This window comes from Alnus glutinosa, chromosome 4, assembly GCF_958979055.1.
Source record: "Alnus glutinosa chromosome 4, dhAlnGlut1.1, whole genome shotgun sequence".
Taxonomy (NCBI): domain Eukaryota; kingdom Viridiplantae; phylum Streptophyta; class Magnoliopsida; order Fagales; family Betulaceae; genus Alnus; species Alnus glutinosa.
In genome coordinates this window covers 11,457,089-11,475,762 of record NC_084889.1, presented here as the reverse complement: position 1 = coordinate 11,475,762, position 18,674 = coordinate 11,457,089, and the positions used below count along the sequence as shown (strand labels likewise).

Here is an 18,674-nt window from a genome sequence, read left to right as displayed (position 1 = left end):
ATATCCTTACACTATAACTAACCGGGACAGTCTTCCGGTTAAACTTAACCGGAAGTTCAACAGGAGAATCCTAATACCTTACTTACACACACGTCACGATATCAACCATTGGCTACAACCTAGTTGGAAAGATCTACAATGTTAACGGTTATGATGCTCCCCTCCCATGATTGGCCCGGGTCCCACGAACCTACTGATTCTCCAAACCCAAAAGATCAGAGTAGAAGAAGAACTATTTTCTATTCAATACAGTATATATAAGATCGACACACCAACTATTATTACAGATGCAAGCTTGCAGGCCACCAGAGACACGAAACTTACCTGGAAATTTATATAGATATATCAATTAACGGCCCAGATTGATTAATAAGTGGTAGGACCCGAATCTACCGGACTATTATAACCGGATGGACTCGGTAAAAGAAACCTGGAACTGGAAGCCAAGAGACAAGAGACAAGAGACAGTGTATTTCGAAGCATACACGTGTTGCATCTACGAGAGCGAGTATCCCATGACGCAATTCTTCTTCTTCTTCTTCTTCTTCGTCTTCTTCGTCTACTACTTCTACTATCACTATTGACGATCAAACAGAAAGCAAAAGAAAAGGGAAAAATTATTTCCTACAATGGTTGGTTTCAATTACAAGAAGGACAATAATAGGAGTAATTAACCCAGTGTACCCAGAAATTAGGAGCGATTAAAGCAACAAGCGCCGGGATCATACCCAGAGAGCACCGACTTCGACGAGCTTGGGGACGAGGTGGCCGCTTAGGTGGAGGGCGACGAGGGACTCCAAGCCGCCGACGCAGGTGCCGCCAATGAAGACAGCCGGGGCGGGATTGCTAGGGGAGGAGTCGGTGTCGGAGTCGAGGGTCGCGGAGGGGAGGGCGGCGATCTCGTTGTCGTCCAATTCGATGACGGTGGGGTGGACGCGGAGGGTGGACAGAAGCTTCTTCATGACATGGCACATGCAGCACGAGGGTCGGCTGAAGATGATCACCGGGTGCTCCGATATCAGGCGCCGGATGCGGGCCTCCGCCGACTCCGCCACGTCGATGGACAGCGACGAGGACGACGTGGTGGTTGGGGGGCTCAGGTCGAGGCGGACGACTTCGTTCGAGCAACGTCGTAGGCCTTGCATCGCCGGATTCGGAAAAAAAGCCTAGAGGGTTTTCTTTTCTTTGGAGTATTACACCAAAAGAGAGAGAGAGAGTGAGAGATGGCGTCGATGTCAACGGGGGCAAGTGGGTGTTTGAGGGAGGTGGGTTCTTGGGGAGTTTTATAAATGAGAGGATGCTGTGGTTGCTTACATCACAATGTACTGTTACTACATGTATTATACTAAGGTTCTTTTCAAAAGCTTGTTGGGAGAGACAATGGCTGCCAAGCCCACGCGCTTCCATGTCGTCATTATTATCATTATTATTATTATTATTATTATTATTATGTATAAAAAGTAAGAAAAAAAGGAAACAAAGTTAGGTTAAGTCGGAATACGATCTTTATAATTTTAAATAAATTGTAGAATTTTAAATTATATAATTTTGACAATTTTCAGGTGTTACAGCGTTAGAAAAATGTCATTTATTAAAATTATAATTTAGAATTGAATATATCTTTATTAGGTTCTTATTCTCTATATTGTAAAAAAGTTTTTAGCTAAAAACCGTTTTTTAATTTAATGAAAAAGAAATGTTTCTACAAAAGTAAAGAGGCAGCCTTTTGAGAGGGAAATTCGCTTTGCCTGCCTCGACAACATACCATCTTTTTGATAGGTGTTATTTTTCTTTTTACGTTTAAAAATGATCTAAATTGCATAATTTGAAAATCTTAATCGGATTAAATTGGGGTTTAAGTTAAATAAATAAATAAATAAATAATGAGGCCTCATTTGAAATTCACTTTCCCCACCCCTTTCCCTTATTTTCACTTCTTCAAAAAAAATCAATCTCAAAATACTTTAAACTTTTTTCACTTTTTATATCACATTAACACTTTTTATTACTTTTTAAATAAAAAACTTACTACAATATAAATTTATTTTTTTTTTTCACTTTTCCATATAAATTTTTTCAACTTTATATCATATCAATCATATTTTCTAATCATTCAAAAACAAATTCCTAAGGAGAGGGGAGGGAGGGTTCGAGCTTGTTTGGCAAATAGTTGTAATTGTGGAATATTTGTTTTAATAGTAGTAAAAAGTGATTAATGTGATATAAAATATAAAAAAGTTTGGAATTGTTTTATAAAAAAGTAAAAAAAAATTATTTTGTGGTTAATTTTATTATTTGAATAATAATAAAAAATTATTGATGTGATATAAAAAATAAAAAAAAAATTAATTAATTTAACTTTTCTTTTAAAGAAACGAAAAAAAATAGAGAAATAATGAAAATTATTTACCAAACGAAAAAGAATTTTCAAACGAAGCCGAAGAGAAACAAGGTGCGTGAATGATTGGAGAATGGAAGGGACGAGGTGGCGATGCGCGTGAAGAGCGAAGAGGTCAGATAATACGGTAGTTCGGGAATAGTGGATATCTGCCGGCGTAGTGGCGTGGGGCAGTCACATGGGGGGGTAGTAAATGACCATTGCGTCACATTGACTTCGACGTGGAACGGTAAGATTGAACGGTGACGTAACCAAAAGCCGATGCCCCCAGTGTCGTAGAAAAGAAGGCCAGCTGACGTGGATGGAGTACTGGGGGGGAAGAGGTGTGACCCCACATCCATGACATAATCATCAGAGTGAAATTCACTTTCCTCGTCACCATGACGTTCCCAGAAGAACACGTGGCGATGCCTTTTACTTTCCTTCAGGCAGGGAGATGGTGGGCTTTGGGCTTGGAGGGGGCGTATGAGAGGAGAGCACGTGGTATGTCAGTGTGCTGTGATGGGAAATTGAGTGGGGGTGACCTTGTGGGATGGTGGTCCCTACCATCATGAATTTAAGGCTTGGAAGTCCTCGAAGCTGCACCGTTGATGGTGCTGGATATGGTGTCTGCCATATGTTTGAAGATGAGTAGGGATTGCATCACCACTGGGAAAGGGTCCCACTCAACCTTGTCAGTCCAACCCCACTGTTATGTTTTTCTACTTTCTCTTAACACAAAAGTTACTCCATTGAATTTTTCAAATCTACAAAGCACTAGTGACCTCCTAAATTCACCCCCCTACTTTTTACTACTTCCAATAAGAATCATATATTATATATTAATATAATATATAGCCCCCCAAAAAAATAATACATATATAATAGTTATTATTCAATTCTTGCCGCCATTACCACTGGCACCGGCCAATACATGGATGATGATAAGTCCATATCTTTAAAAAGAAGAATTAAAAGCTTAAGATTGGTTGGGAAAGCTTTGATGATCTATCTAATTGATTCACGTTCGTTGACCAACCAAAAAACAGAAGAAAAAAAAAAAAGAAAAAAAAAAAGGAGAGGAGAAATCCAATAAATTAGGCACATGAGTGTCATCTTGTAGTCTAGGAAACAAAGTAAATTGATAGAGTCTAAAGAAGAGCATAAAAGATGAAGGCCCTATCCTTATAGAAGCTTGTTGCTTTTTTGCCCCTCCTCGTTTTTTGAAATTTTTGTTCAAATTCTGTTGAAAGTATGGATGATTTTTCTCGAGAACGTTGAGGGAGGTTTGTTCACATGGTCGAGTGGTTATTTGACCTGCTGGTGAGCGGTGAAATTTGTTATTCTGAACTTGAAACATGGTAAGTTTTTGGGTTATGCCGACGGACTTGTCCTTGACCAATTGGCCTTAATGTCCTTAATCTAAGCTTGTAGACTCTTTGGTAGGTAGGCCGTAATCAAGGGCTCTTCGTCAATGAGTGGTTCATATATATGTTGTCGGACTCGAAGAACCTCGATCAGGGTAAATGGGCCTTATGGGCCCTTTAGTTATTCGATCGAGTACATCACTAGCTAATTAACAACACTCGATGGCCTTGGGTGGTCAACGAGAAGTCAAATCTTTGAAAGGGAATTAATTAAGTGTGGTTGTTGAAAAAAAAACCAATCAGAAAGTAGAAGTAAGTTACAAGTTGAGAAAGATCCCAAAATAGCTTTTCATGCTTGCTTTCGGTGGTGATGTGCATGATTAATTTGATGGTCGTGGATGGATGCCTTTAGTGGAGAGGAACCTAACACCATATATAACGATCGATCCGAGCCACCTGATCACAAGTTTAACACGTACACTAAATCATAGTGTTAATGACAATTAGTTGTATCCGGACAATAACACATGTTGTAAATTGTAAGCCAATAATGGATTTAATTGGATGCGAAGATTACGAAGGTAATTATTTTGTTGTTAAGGAAGCTAGCTAGCTAGCTAGCGTGGACCAAGGATGTTTTTTTTTTTTTTTTTTTTTTTGTAAAGTTGTAGGAAGTGGTACTCGTGGTGATCACCATGCACAAGGTCAAATCTGGAGATCAAATCCGGCATCTTAAGCGTCAGCCATTCACAGAGCCTTCTTTATTGTTGTCCATCGACGATGCACATCCGTAAAAGGTGTCATCATCATATATCGCATGCCAGGGCTTCGATCACTCGATGGATGGATGGATGGATGGATGGATGGATAGTCTTTCATATGAGAACTGGCAAAAACTGCTATGGCAGGCAACTACGTACGTACGCCACATATTTTGATTATTTTCCTTGTTATTTTATATTATTGTTGTTGTTGCTGTTGCTTTTTTGTATACAAAATGCAATTCATTTTTGGAAAGAAAAAGGCTTAAGAGTGACCCTTAATTACTAATATATAGTGGGCCCTTTCGAGTGATTAGCTCAGTAGCCCCACTACCACTAGTTTATTCAAACTTAATTAATTGATTTTCTTTTTTTTTTAAACGAACTAATTAAAACTTGTTAACCATTTACCCTTCGTTAATAAACTTGATCAGATGCTTGATAATTTGGGTGCATTAATTGTTTGGACGTAAAACTTTTTTCATACACTTCTTTAATTTCCTTATTTTTCGACGTTAATTTGGTGCGGTAAAATAATAGTAGTCAACAGAAATACTGGCACCCCTCAGCCTCTCGCCATCATCTCCCCTACCTTATCCCAAGCCCTCTATGGGGACGCCCACCTCTAGGAACCTACGCGGCCCCTCTCATTAATTTAGAGCCACACTCCTCTGCCAATAACTAACTAACCTAGCTAGCTCCCTAAAATATAGAAATTTTAATTAGGAAGAAAAAAAAAAAAAAAAACTTCTATCACCCTTTCATAGTCTCCCTTCCTCTTTGTGAATATTTGTGGTAAGTGGTAATGGTATTAAACTTGACACTGTCCAAAATTTTCGAAGTGATTTTTTATAAGTTTTCAATTATAGCAGGATAATATTTTCAGTACCAAATAATACAAAATTGGTGATTTTCTTCCAAAATAAATTTAACAAAAATTTGTTTTTCTCAAAAATTGTTTTACACATAAACAAATAAAACTTAAACGCATTGGGTCTCATTGATATTTTAGTAAAACTCGACTATGATATGACTCAATTAGATTTAAAAAAGTGCTTATAATTTCTCACATTCAACCCTTTTTGTCATTTATTCCCCGTGAATAACATCGTGTCAAAGGATAACTTTGTTGATTGCCACTTCTACCATATTTTAATCGGAAAAAAAAAAAAAAAAAAAAAAAAAAAAGGACTTCGTTTTAGTTATGACAGCATAGAGTCGTCATAGACACAGTCTCCAAGAGGTAGCTCAATTGGCTGCGAATCATGCCTCATGAAGTGGATGTCTCTAGTTCGAATTCTTTTTCTTTTTATTGTGTGGACATGTAAAAAAAAAAAAAAAAAAAAAAGTAAGTCAGCATAGCATAGAGTAATGCCCACTCGCTTGAGGGAGGCGTGGGTGTTTTACTGCTTGGATTGCCCATCTTAGACGATTTGTTGGGATGATGAAGGAACAACCCCCCACGTGCGCAACCACATTTCAGTACCTTCCAGAAGCCGGTGATGTAGGAGACACTTCAACAATATGTACTTTACTTCCTATTTCCGATTTTACAGCTCAACAGCATTGCCAATTCCCACCCCAAATTAATTAAGGATTAAATTAACAAATAATTATTTTAATGGAGATTAACTTAAAACGCCTTGTTGCTGGTACCGTGTGCGCATCGTTCCTATGGGCGCAGTTTAGCGAATCGCTCTGTTTGTGCCTTTGCTTTTAGCCTGTCGGCGCCGCTGGGTTTATATCAGCCTTTATTTATTTTGTCCATTTGTTTAAGCTCGTTGACTGGCTGAGAGTGACACGTGGGGTGACGCCAAGTGATGTGATGGTGTCAGAGCATTTTTGACGTCATTGTCTGAGTCATTGTCGGGTCATAAAACAAGTGTTGATTGCTCCCCCCATGGACTCACCAAAGGGGGGTCTTCTGTTCTTCACTTACCCACGTCATGGCATCTTCGCTCATTCTTATCAGTTATCGCTGCCTATTTTCGTCCGATATGCTGTGATGCATCGCTTCTAATCTTCTATGCGTATAGTGAATATGAAAGAAGATATTAAACATGATTTCAGTAAATTTAATAAAATTGGTAATCAGTAAAAAAAATTGAAATTTTGAGCCTGTTGGGTTGGCTTCATGGCTGAAGGGGTCACTTGAAATCATTCTTTATCAAGTTCGATTTCTATTGAGTTGAAATTGGTCTTTCAATGCGATTCTTTTCGGTAGAGCCTGCGATTCAATTTAATTCATGAGGAGAGGAGCATCAAGTATGGATTCAGGTGTACCTTTTAAGAATAGGTATATAAAGTGACCTTATCTTAAGTCATTATTAATAATAATAAAAAAAATAAAAAATAAAAAACCTTGAAATTGAATTTACCTGTGAAGATATTAATAACTTCTGACACTTTCACACAGAAGTTCAGTCTGTACTCTGCCTTTGAAATGCTTGAAGTACTTATGCAGAACTTTTAAGAGGACACTTAAAGCGTTCTCCGGACCTATTTGGTAAGTAATTAGGTAGGAAAATATTTATGTATTGTATAGTAAAAAGTGATTGATGTGATATAAAATTTGAGAATGTTTTATAGAAAAGTGAAAAAGTTTTATTTTATATTGAATTTTTTTATTTGAATAATAAAAAAAAAATTATTAATGTGATATAAAAAGTGTAAAAAAGTTAGAATGTTTTTAATTTGATATTTTTGAAAGAAGTGAAAAGAAATAAAGGGAGAATGATAATTGTTTTTGATTTTTGTAGGACTTTTTTAGTGGGCCGACCAATTTCATTTTTTCTAAAAATAAAAAACAAAAAGAAGTGACAGTTCACTTTTTATATCACACCAATTATCTTTTAACGATTTTTTTTATTTTTTATATTACATCAATTATTTTGGTCCAAGTGAAATAAAAAAAAAATATTTTAGCTCTTCGTGTGGCTCCCAAGGGCTATGGGAGAGATTTGGCCACCCCAAAACTGGCCAAAAATGGGGGTGGCCTGCCACCCGTATAATTTTTTTTTTTCTCCTTTTTTTTTTTTAAAAAAAAAAACCTCAAAATAAATAATAAAAAAAATATATGACAACCATGTGTCGCAATTTTAATGGTGTTACGTGTTACTAATATGAAAATTCGTCAATTTTAGACAGAAAAATGGACGGATGTACCATCTCTATCTTTTTCCATAGCGCGGGTACCACGTATGAAAAAAAATAAATAAATAAAAAAAATGAGGGAGCAAAAAATAGAGTGTTAAATCACAAGGGGTAAAAAGTATTTAACCAAAAAAAAAAAAAAAAAAACCATTACGAAACACACCCTAAGATTCAAAGAACCAATTAACAACGTAATGATTTGGGAATCTCGTTTTGGAAATAGAAAAACTAATGGCTACACTTGCTTCTCAGTTCTCATATGATGATCAGGAACCCACATCTTTTACAGTTGCGTCAAAGGTACGTTGTTGAGTGGCGTGAGGCGGCCATGAATTTAGAGTTCGATAGTACTCTTCTTCGGAATGGCATATGGGCAAATATTGGTTCCTCCCCACTTCAAATATGAATTAATGTTGTTGGGTGTAAGTGGATTTTCAAGCTTAAACGGAACGTTGATGGTGGCATTTAGTGGAACAAGGCTCGGTTAGTGGATGCATGAGGGCTATCATCAACAACCCAATGTTGATTTTGACTACACCTTCAACCCAATGGTCTGACACACAACCATCAGACTGTTTATGCATTTTCTAGATCATCTGTACCTGCTTCGGGAAGCAATATACGGCCTGAAACAAAGCCCTACCAGCATAGTTAACATGCATGTTTGAGCACAAAATTGTTGCAGCTCGGGTTCACGATCGACTTCAAATATTGCTGACTCCTTATTTGTTATTCGTGGACCTGATTATTGTATTTTCATTATCGTATATGCTGATGATTTACTTGATCGATAAGCTTCGGCTAGACTTTGCCGTAAAGAACGTACCTAGGATTTCTCTTCACTATTTTCTGGGTATGGAGGTTACAGAGGTGCGCCGAATGGTTTGATGCTTTCTCAACGTACGGCAACACATTATAATCCATGACATTGAAAGGACGTTAGAAATTAAAGGTGCGTGTGACAATCATGAGGATGCATACACTGGCCATAGCGCGGATAGACCATTTGAGGAACCCGAGGAGGAGTGAAAAATGAAACGGGACAGACAGTCCCATGGCGTAAGAGGTAGTATAGGACGTACAACCTTCACTCTAGGGATTAAATATATATATATATATAGTTGAAATTTATTCAGCCAAAAATGGGGTTAGGGGATCGAAGATGTGTAGGAAATTAAAAGTTTATGTTTTTCGAAAGAGGTAGTAATGTTCACTATTTTGCAATGCGTTTTCAGATCTTTATCAAAGAACATAAATATTATTTTTGTGAGACTTGTCAGATTTATGATACTTAATTAATTCCCTTATTTTATTATTTTGATGTATATTGGAATTATGTGATAAAGAAATGGGTCATTCACTGTGCTTTTACACTTTTACCCCTCTCTCTCTCTTATACCTTTACCCCAACATGCTGACTTACCTGCTTAAAAAGAGAAATACGTATTCCCTTAAAAAAAAAAAAAAAAAAATAGTTATTTCAATAGAAATAAACTATATTTTTTTTTAGAAAAAACCATTCTTATTTTCTTTCAATTTTTTTTTTTAGAAAGAAAAAAAGAAACCCCAACCCCCTTTAATTGTCAAAAAGGATTTTTTTGGTTTTTTTTTTCATAATTTAAGTTTTTTTTTTAAAAAAAATATATATAATCTGGGTTTTGTTTTTAGTAATTTTGATTATATTCCAATTAAAGTATATGAGTTGTTACCAAATTAAATATTAAGAATAATCATTCTATTCAACTCTCTTTTATTCCTGGTAATAATTATTCTATTTCCCAATGAAATATCCATTCCGCAAACTAAACAAAGCCTTAATTTTTTTATTTTTTTATTTTTTTTTTAATTTTTAACTTTAAAGATGATGTGTGTGATGTAAAATTCAAAAGCACTTTTTTCTTATCCCATGAGCCACACAAACCTAATAAACAATTTACTTAGAACGGTTAATTATTATTATTATTATTATTTTTTACCGCTAGCGGCCAAGCACGATGAACTAGCTGGTTACTAATTGCCATGCCTCGCCTAATCTAGATTTTGACTAATTTAGATTTCTTATAATTCCTTGTCTAAAACGAGAGACATGAGAAATTGTAGCGCAATTGTGAAAAGACTTTTCTGTCCGAACAAGTGGAGCCATCCCTATATACCTTTTCACCTTATTTATATATATTTCTTATGTTAATTCTCTGTTTGTTTTGTCTTCTTAAAAATAATAATAATAATAATAAATCGTACCTAATATACTATAAGAAAATAGAGAGAAAGAAAAAAGAAAATCTTCGGCTAAACACCCTTATTTTAATTGATTATATGTTAAATCAATCAATTAATGTCATGTCACATTTCATATGTCATTTGCCAACTATACATATGGCGTGGCACAATTATTTTAAATGACACGTATACCATAAATAAATATATTATTTATTTAGGGTATATATGTAATTTAAAGTAATTGTTTTATGTTGCACGTACAGTTGGCACATGACATATCAAAAGAGAGCTCCATGACACTAATTGATTGGTCTAATGTAAGCTACATTCCATGTGAGAAGGGAAGTGTATAACTGGTATTTTTTTAACATTATCCTACCGTTTATATATTAAATGGACAATGGGCTAACAGAGTGACCTATTTAAAATCAGAGAAAAACCTAAAGTCCTAATTGTTGAAATTAAAAATCTAAGGATTAAATTGAAATCACATAAAAATAGAAGGACTGCATTTGATTGGTATATATTTGGGATGATGTGACAGTAAAAATTAATTTTTAATTTTTTTAGAAGTCACAATCCAATATTTGATTTTCACAACCATATCATAAAGTTATATAACAGTTTACTGAATAAATAACATTACTCTTTTATTTTATTTTATTTTATTTTTTTTAAAAAAAAAACTATATGTGGCATGATATGTAGATCATTTCAATAATACATTTGAAGCTCATTTTTGTCCCAACGTGACATTATATATACGAGCAATGTTAGAAGGAAGACCCATATTTTTTTTTGTGTCATTTTAAAATTGATGTAACTTTTAAAATTACTATTAGATAAAATTCAATTACCATTGTATCCCCTCAATTTCACCTAGTAAGATCCTGTGTAATAAATATTCCTGTATAAATTTTACATATAAAGATAGAAATATTAGTCAATCTGGCCAATCGATATACCCAGTTTGATGGAGCATATATAATTAAGCCGTATATATTATTATTATTATTATTGTTGTTGTTGTTGTTGTTGTTGTTTTAGCCAAGAGCCGTGTATATTAATTAATTGGCCGCACGCCTGTGTATCCCCTGCATCAAATCTCAATCATAGTTTTTTACCGGGAGTGTTTGGATCTATTGAGCCTGTTATGCCAGGAGATTTATTGGGCTTATAGTTTATTTTTTCTTTTAACATCTATATATATATATATGAATAGTTACATGTGGCCCATGGACTAATGGTGATAGTCAAGTTCAGGTCCAATAACCAGGATGGCTTTAGGCCTTTCAAGACAATATCTCATCCTTGGGCCATGACATTGTATCCGTAGGCAACAAGTATGACATAAGAGCAAAGGTTACTCTTTACATTCGTCTATTATACGTACTTTATATCGGTTGACGTGACGTGTTATAAGTGACTTTCTTACTTAAAATACGTTACATCAACCGATTTGAAATGGGTTTTGTTGGATCAGTTTTCGGTAGGCACCTACAATATATATATATATAAAAAGGTAAGCAAAAGAGCTTGCTGGAAGCGTGCCGGCTAGAAATAGCTCTGATGCTTAAGTCAGCAATTTAATTATACGAGGAGAATAGTTTAGCCAAATTCTAACCCCATACCTGTGTATAGCGCCTTCCTTTTATAAGCTTCAAAGCCGTCGGGGCCTGTATGTATGAATCCTGAAATCTTAGGAGTGAATCATGAATATCTAATAATATGGGTTGGAAGTTATGGGAATTTAAACTCTTTCTGGCACAACATCTGATTTAAATCAAATTCTGGATAATGGGCTTAGTAGCCCTTTGGGCCTACGTCAGTTGCAAGGTGGGCTTGACAATTCGGGTGGCCTAATGCCCAACAGGAGTAAAGAGCCGCATTGACAATTCTTGTGGGCTTTATGTGTCGCTCATTACATATGATGAAGAAGGGTTGAAGAACACTACTAGTTTTGGATATGATGAATTTGCTTAGCTTGGTGGGCTTTTAAAGTTTAAATCCTCGGGTCACCATTTTGATAGATACAACAGAGAACGACTATTGGGCCGATCCCATTTTTATGGGTCTAGGTTTTGTTTCATTCACTTTTTGTTGCCCATATTAGAGCGTGCTAGCTGGTGTGCTAAGATCGTTAACAATGAGCTTTTAAATATATATATATTTTTTTAATTTAACTATAAAAATTTACTTTTGTTGGTTTAACTAGTCACTATTAAATAACAAAAAAAAAACTCTCTAAATATTTTTCTACTTTAAATAAATACTATTTTTTATTGACAAAGTTAACTGTTAAAAGCATTCAATGCATTAAATTCAAGTCAAGCCAAACCTTTTATGCATTTTGTTAAAAAATTAGAAAAAAACCAAATTTAAAAAGCTCATTATGAGTGCTCCAACATGCACTCGAGAGCTTTTCAATTGTAAACTCTCTCTTATGTAAAAAATTCGGCGTAATTTTTTATTTTTTATTTTTGAGTTTAGTGTAATGTAAAATATTTGGTCACCTTAAAAATGTTTTTTCAATTGACTAAGAACAATAATCTTCATGAGCAGGGCCGGCTGAATAGCTTAGCAAATTAGGCAATCGCATAAGGTCTCCAATTAAATAAGGCCCCAAATAATGATAGTATAATTAAATTTCTTTCAATTATTATAAAAAAGTTAGTCAATGTTCTTTAATTAAGATCTCAATTATGGTAAAAAATAATATTATGACAAAAAAAGTTAGTTAGTGATCTTTAATTAAGGCCTCAATTATTGTAAAAAAATAAATACAAAGAATTGAATTCCAAGATATTAAGGAAGAGAAGAAATAAAATTAAAATGTTATATTAATTGTATCCCTAAAACAGTTATTAAACTTATAATTTTACATGAACTTAAAACTAAGACTACGTTATCCATTAAAATAATTTTTAGAACGAAGTAAATTAAATTCTACATAAAAAAAAAAATAAAAAAAGAATTATATGTAATTCAATACAAAACATGACATCTGTTGAAACTAAATATCTCTTAGAAAAAGATAAATTTTGCATGCCATTTGAAAAAAACAAAAAAAAATTAAATTAAATATAAAAAAGCCGAACATAAATTTATCGCTTTTAAACCTCAAAATATATTAAGCCGACTTTGTCCACCAAGTGTAGAATGATATAGGAGAATAGAATTTATGGGCGAACGACGGGGATTGAGCCCCCAGATCTTTTTATTCAGTTTGAATTTTATTTTTAATAGTTTGTCTAAAAATAGGTAATAAAAAACAAAAGATATGTTTTGGATAAGAAAAAGACAAGTTGTCAACGATTTTTTGTCGCATATAAACAAAAATGCACACCATAACATGCAAAGATTTTTAAAGCATCTGGACATCCTCCTAGGCAGCCGCCTTAGCTGTCTACCCAGCAAGCCACCAAATAAACAAACGAGGATAAAAAAGGTCCTCCACGAACAGCGAGGCTGACTCGGCTGACTGAGCTCGCTGCCACTTGGGATCATGGATGAGATCCAACGGCACACAAACGCTGACAACTTTCTAGAATATTTGGTGATGACCCAGTTTCAAGTGAAATAATGGCAGAGAAACTTCTTGCAAACTTCCGAAAAGGATCACGCCGACAGAAATATCTCCCAGCCTCCTCTCTGGAAGTTTCCTATCCACCCCCATAAATATTCACTCTCTCTCTCACCGTTCACTTCCCCAACAACACCAGCCTCAAGAGTCTCTCATCAGAAACAAACCTGTGAAAATATCAAAAACTTTGCGACAAACCCCTAGTGTCACCAATTTTTTTTTCTCGAGCAGAGAAGAGAGAAACTCTCGCGTTTCTGTCTTTTTTTTTCAAGCATTTGTGTACGCTATTGAGAAGGGGGTGCACATGAAGGGGGTGAGAGTTAAAGAGGAAGACTCGGTGACATGCGCTGCGGGATTATCATCCTCTTCCTCTTCGACCTTCTCGCCGCAGCCGATGGAGGGGCTGCACGAGGTGGGTCCGCCTCCGTTTCTTACCAAGACCTTTGAAATGGTGGAAGACTCGTCGACGGACTCGATTGTGTCGTGGAGCGGAGCTCGCAACAGCTTCATCGTTTGGGACCCTAATAAGTTCTCCAACATCCTTCTTCCCCGCCACTTCAAGCACAGTAACTTCTCCAGCTTCATTCGCCAGCTCAATACATATGTAAGTATTCCCTATTCTGGAATAGAAAATTGTGGTCCTTCTTGCATTTCTGTTGATGCTTTTGCAGAATTATATCTGGGTTGCTCTTAATTTCCTCTGCTATAAATGTCTTCTATGTTCTGCTACTCTTACCTTTGCTAAAAAAGTCTTCTCTGTTCTGTAGTTGTTGAATGATTCATCACATAACCGGTAGAATCATCATTTGAGTTATCTTTTGCAGTGTTTCGTAGATTCTGTGATTTTGAAGGCTCTTAATGTCCCAACTTTGCGTTCGTTTTGTCGAATTCGAGTTGGGTTAGTAAAATTTGAATTTTATTTTTTAGCTTTAGGTAGAGTCGATCAGTCTTCCTTTTGTTGAGGGCTGCATATTTTGATTCCGATCTGTTGATGAATATCTGGTGCGTTTGTTTTGATTTCCATCTTCTATTGCTTACTTAGCTGTTTGCATCCCATGGAAATCTGAGGATTTATACCGTCAAATTATTCATTCTATTCCTGGAATTCTGCTAAATGCTATTTCTGTGAATTTTATCTTAAATTAATGTTTTTCATATTAAGTCACTAATTATCCTCAAAGCTAAGTTTATAAAAATTGATGAATTTAATGATTTAAATTATTTCCACATGCTTCCCACCTCCTATTTCAATTTATGGAGACAAAGTTCAACCTCAAGATCTTTGCTCTATATCACGTTAAATCATTATTTATCCCAAAGTTTAAGTTTATAAGAAAGGGATGAATTTAATTATTTAATTTATATTTAAACACTTTCCTTTTACAGGAATTTTGACCTGATCAATATCTTATACCCTTCGTCTTCAATATATTACAGCAAGTCCAGCGTTTTCTTTGACATTAGACTGTTTCTTATTGCCTTTAATCATCTTAATTTGTTTATTTATGTGTTTGGTGATGATCATTTCCTCTCTTCCCTTCCCTCTTTTTCTGTCAATTGAAATGACAATAACTTATCCAAGAATTTGTTCCAGTTTTCCTTGGTCGGCTTTACAAGCTACATCGTTTTTGAATGAGTTTCAAGGTTTCCTAATCTCTTTAATGTTGGAATTGGATGCAGGGTTTCAGAAAGGTTGATCCTGATCGATGGGAGTTTGCAAATGAAGGGTTTCTAGGAGGACAGAGGCATCTATTGAAGACCATCAAGAGGAGAAGACAAGTCACACAAGGTATGCAACAACAAGGAGGAGGAGGAGGAGGAGCTTGGGTCGAAGTGGGACAATATGGCTTGGAAGGTGATCTTGAAAGATTAAAGAGAGATAGAAGCTTGTTAATGGCAGAAATTTTGAGGTTGAGGCAGCAACAACAGACTTCGAGGGTAAAAATCATTTCCATGGAGGATAGGTTACAGGCCACAGAGAGGAAACAGCAACAGATAATGACTTTTCTTGCTAAAGCACTCAGTAACCCATCATTTATCCAGCAATTTGCTAAGAGGAATGCTCAAAGGAAAGAATTGCGAGGTATTGAAAATGGAAGAAAGCGGAGATTGTCCACAAGACCAAGTGTGGAGAATTTGCCAGAAGTAGAGTCAGCGGTGGCAGGCAGTGGTGGCGAAATTGTGGATTACGCAAGCCAAGAGCAAGAAGAATTGGCATCCATGGAGTCAGAAATAGAGACTTTTTTCTCAGCTGCCTTGGACAATGAATCAAGCAGTGATATCAAGGATCCAATTGAAATACCCGCAACAAATGGCGGCAATTTGGATTTTGTTAATGAGTCAATATGGGATGAACTACTGAATGATGATTTGATTGCTGGCGATCTACAGGAAAAAGCTGTGGTGGGTGATCAATCAGAAATAGATGTGGAAGTGGAGTATTTGTTTGCAAAACCTGCCGACTGGGGTGAGGATTTGCGAGAACTTGTGGATCAAATGGGTCATCTCAGGTCTATGCCGTGACCATATGCTCATATCAGTATATATCACAAATAAGGCAAATATCTGAATATATTCTATCAGACATGATTTTGCGTATTTTGTATTTTGGGTTGGTCTCTGCAGCTCTCTGTTCCTCAATGTCTCATCGGTATATGACTTACAAACTCCGGTTTGATTATTTTGTTGCTTTACAGTATTTATTTTCTCTGTGATGAAGGATGCTTGGTTTCTCATGAACAGGGATGAATAGAGTTGTAAAGAGGCCTGCAGATTTCGTTCTCCTGCTTCTGTCTCCTTTAAGGATTAATCCGGTCATCCATATATTTTCTACTACTTTTTAGTGCACTTTGAATCAGTTCCACGGTCTTTGATTTGCTGTTTTATTGTCTGCATTTTGCAGGCGGACCAGCAAACGGGCACCGGCGAGGAGCGGTTTTATTCAATGACTCGTCCCCAAGCTCTATCGTTATAGTATCTGCACATATAGAAGATACCTTGCTCAGCTTTCATAGTATGGAATTCCGATTCGTTTATTCGATCGATGTTGATATCAGCCAAGTTTGACGAGTATATTAAATTCCTTCTCCTTTTTCTCTTTCCCTCGCTTGTACATAGAAATTAAGTTCTTGTTTATATTTGAATTACTGCTTATATTTCCATTTTTTTTTATGTTGTTAATGAGCAGCCTTTGGTTTTCTGGGTATGTTGGACTCTGAATATATATAATAGTCTTTTTGCTGCATGACAGAAACATCTCTCTCTCATAGTTATGGCTAATAAGATCTGTGAAGACTGCAATTTGATGAATACTTTTGGTGTTATTTAATCAAGCTGCCCTTAAGGGTATGATATTCGTCTTGGTAAGTTGAGCAGACTCACACTTGGTGGATTGAGAAGCATTTATATAATATAAGGGGTGTCTGCGTGTAAACTCTTGATCAGGTTCCCCACAGGCAACAGGCTACAGGCTACAGGCTACAGGCTACTATACAAGAAAGTCGTGTTCCCCTTTTGGATTTTCCTCGAGGATAAATAGCAATTCATGCAAGCGTGATAAAAAATGATGGCATATTCCAGCATTGAAAAAGCACTCTAAAACTGATAATGAAGATATACTTGTACAAAGTTGGTGCTTGAGGATCGGAATAGATACTTGAACAGTGAAATTGGAAAGAAGACTATTTAGATAAGTTTTCAGAAACTGTTTTCATATTTTAAGATAATAGTAAGCAAATTTTAGCCGCAAAAGCAAGGGAGAAATGCTGAGGGAACTAAATCTTTTACTAACAGATGGGTTCATACTGATGAACAAATTCTACGTTATCTTCTTTAGTAAAAGCAAGAAGATGGTCTAAGGTGTCTATGTTTGATGGGGTAGCGTAAAGGAAATGAAGGAAGGATGTCTGTGTTTGATAGGCGGTTAGGAGAAATCGAGAGTTTTTGGTAGTTGTGATAAGAAGTTTGGCAAGGTGAGCATTCATTGTAGAGGACACGCGTCAATCATGCTGAAGAGAGTTGTCAAGCATGCATGGAAAAGACGGAAAACGTGGCGGATGATCTTATTAGCGGAAGAGGGAGATCGAGCTCGTAAAGATCTAGAGCCTAGAGGGCATATGTCATGACTAAGAAGAGTTTGGCCAAAGCGTGTAGGCGTGTGCCAACTGTGTGAGAAGTCAAGGTCGGTCTCTATTGAGTTGGAGATCCAGTTAGCTAAATAAGTGCTGGCCCACATTCAACACCAAACTAAAAGAGGGCCCAATATATTCAAGAGGTGCTCCAAGTTCATCTTATCCACCGGTGCTATTTTTCAATAGGATGGACCAAGATGTATTATTATTGAGGGATTGTTGTTGCATGACCGAAAGGCCATTGGACGGCAATAATCTCGTTGAACCAAATCAATAAGAGTTTAAAGGATTGTTATTGCACGGCCGCTGGATGACCACAATCCAATGCTGACATATGCGACTCAGAGTCTCAGACAATGATGCAGCTGACATATATACTACTGCTGGGAGCTTGCAGTTCGGCTTATGAAGCAGCATTGCTGGCGATCTACAACTCACATTATATTCTATTAAGAAATTGACCAGAGCACGTTTGACGATTCTTTTTTATTTTGACAAAACGTAAAACAAGTCATTGCAGTGGCACGATTACATGTCGTTCAGCCAACATAGGCACATGTCCCATAACATGTACCTGATATACAGAGTTACATCTACAGCAGAATACATATGATACATCAAACATAGCGGAAAAGCATAACTATAAATAAACATGTTATCTATACAAAAGTGAGCCATAACACAAGCCTATCTGTTTAAAGTTTAAATACATAAAACTATTACAAAATAATGGCTCATACAAAATAATACGTGACACATACGTTACAAGCCATATACAAAAGTACTCAAAATAAGGACACCATAGTCCTATCCCACTACGACTGTCGCTACGAGCTTCAATCGTAGTAACCCAAATAGTAAACTACCGGATCATCATCCGCCTCAGGAGTACCTGTAATCATAGGAATATCATCTACACGGTTGTGGTGGTATCCACATCCGCATAGGTGAAAGAATGAGTCTACCGTCTCAATATAAAACATACTAAGACCTCAGTAATATAAAACTAACTGAGTTTTCACAATGAACCAACATTTATTTTATTTTTAGTCGTGCGAGCACTATATCAACCACAATTTACCA

At 36.0% G+C, this 18,674-nt stretch overlaps 2 protein-coding genes across 6 annotated transcripts; one reads left to right on the top strand and one right to left on the bottom strand.

Moving 5' to 3' along the window:
- Positions 1-221: 221 nt before the first annotated feature.
- LOC133867484 (glutaredoxin-C6) lies at positions 222-1,266 on the bottom strand. Of its 2 annotated transcripts, none has more exons than XM_062304262.1 (2): positions 685-1,266; positions 222-577 (listed from the first exon to the last, which is right to left on the bottom strand). In XM_062304262.1, the coding sequence occupies exon 1, from the start codon at positions 1,143-1,145 to the stop codon at positions 723-725; it is 423 nt and encodes a 140-aa protein (XP_062160246.1). In that variant the 5' UTR covers positions 1,146-1,266; the 3' UTR covers positions 222-577; positions 685-722. The 2 variants fall into 2 exon arrangements, with proteins under 2 accessions (XP_062160246.1, XP_062160247.1); XM_062304263.1 differs by having other exon boundaries at positions 729-1,266.
- A 12,285-nt stretch (positions 1,267-13,551) lies between these two features.
- Positions 13,552-17,924, top strand: LOC133865777 (heat shock factor protein HSF30). 4 transcript variants are annotated; one of them, XR_009899808.1, is made up of 4 exons: positions 13,553-14,065; positions 15,142-16,111; positions 16,204-16,823; positions 16,906-17,924. XR_009899808.1 is itself a non-coding variant. In XM_062302248.1 (3 exons), the coding sequence occupies exons 1-2, from the start codon at positions 13,766-13,768 to the stop codon at positions 15,982-15,984; spliced, it is 1,143 nt and encodes a 380-aa protein (XP_062158232.1). In that variant the 5' UTR covers positions 13,552-13,765; the 3' UTR covers positions 15,985-16,018; positions 16,364-17,924. The 4 variants fall into 4 exon arrangements, 2 of the variants coding, with proteins under 2 accessions (XP_062158232.1, XP_062158231.1); XM_062302248.1 differs by having other exon boundaries at positions 13,552-14,065; positions 15,142-16,018; positions 16,364-17,924; XR_009899807.1 differs by having other exon boundaries at positions 16,204-17,924.
- The last annotated feature ends 750 nt before the right edge of the window (positions 17,925-18,674 follow it).

What these genes read in the sequence shown, in the direction of transcription:
- LOC133865777 (XM_062302248.1), top strand. Translation starts at nt 13,766, where the DNA reads ATGAAGGGGGTGAGAGTTAAAGAGGAAGACTCGGTGACATGCGCTGCG. An exon ending in TTCGCCAGCTCAATACATAT is followed by an intron (nt 14,066 to 15,141) that starts GTAAGTATTCCC and finishes AATTGGATGCAG; the next exon opens with GGTTTCAGAAAGGTTGATCC.
- LOC133867484 (XM_062304262.1), bottom strand. Translation starts at nt 1,145, where the DNA reads ATGCAAGGCCTACGACGTTGCTCGAACGAAGTCGTCCGCCTCGACCTG.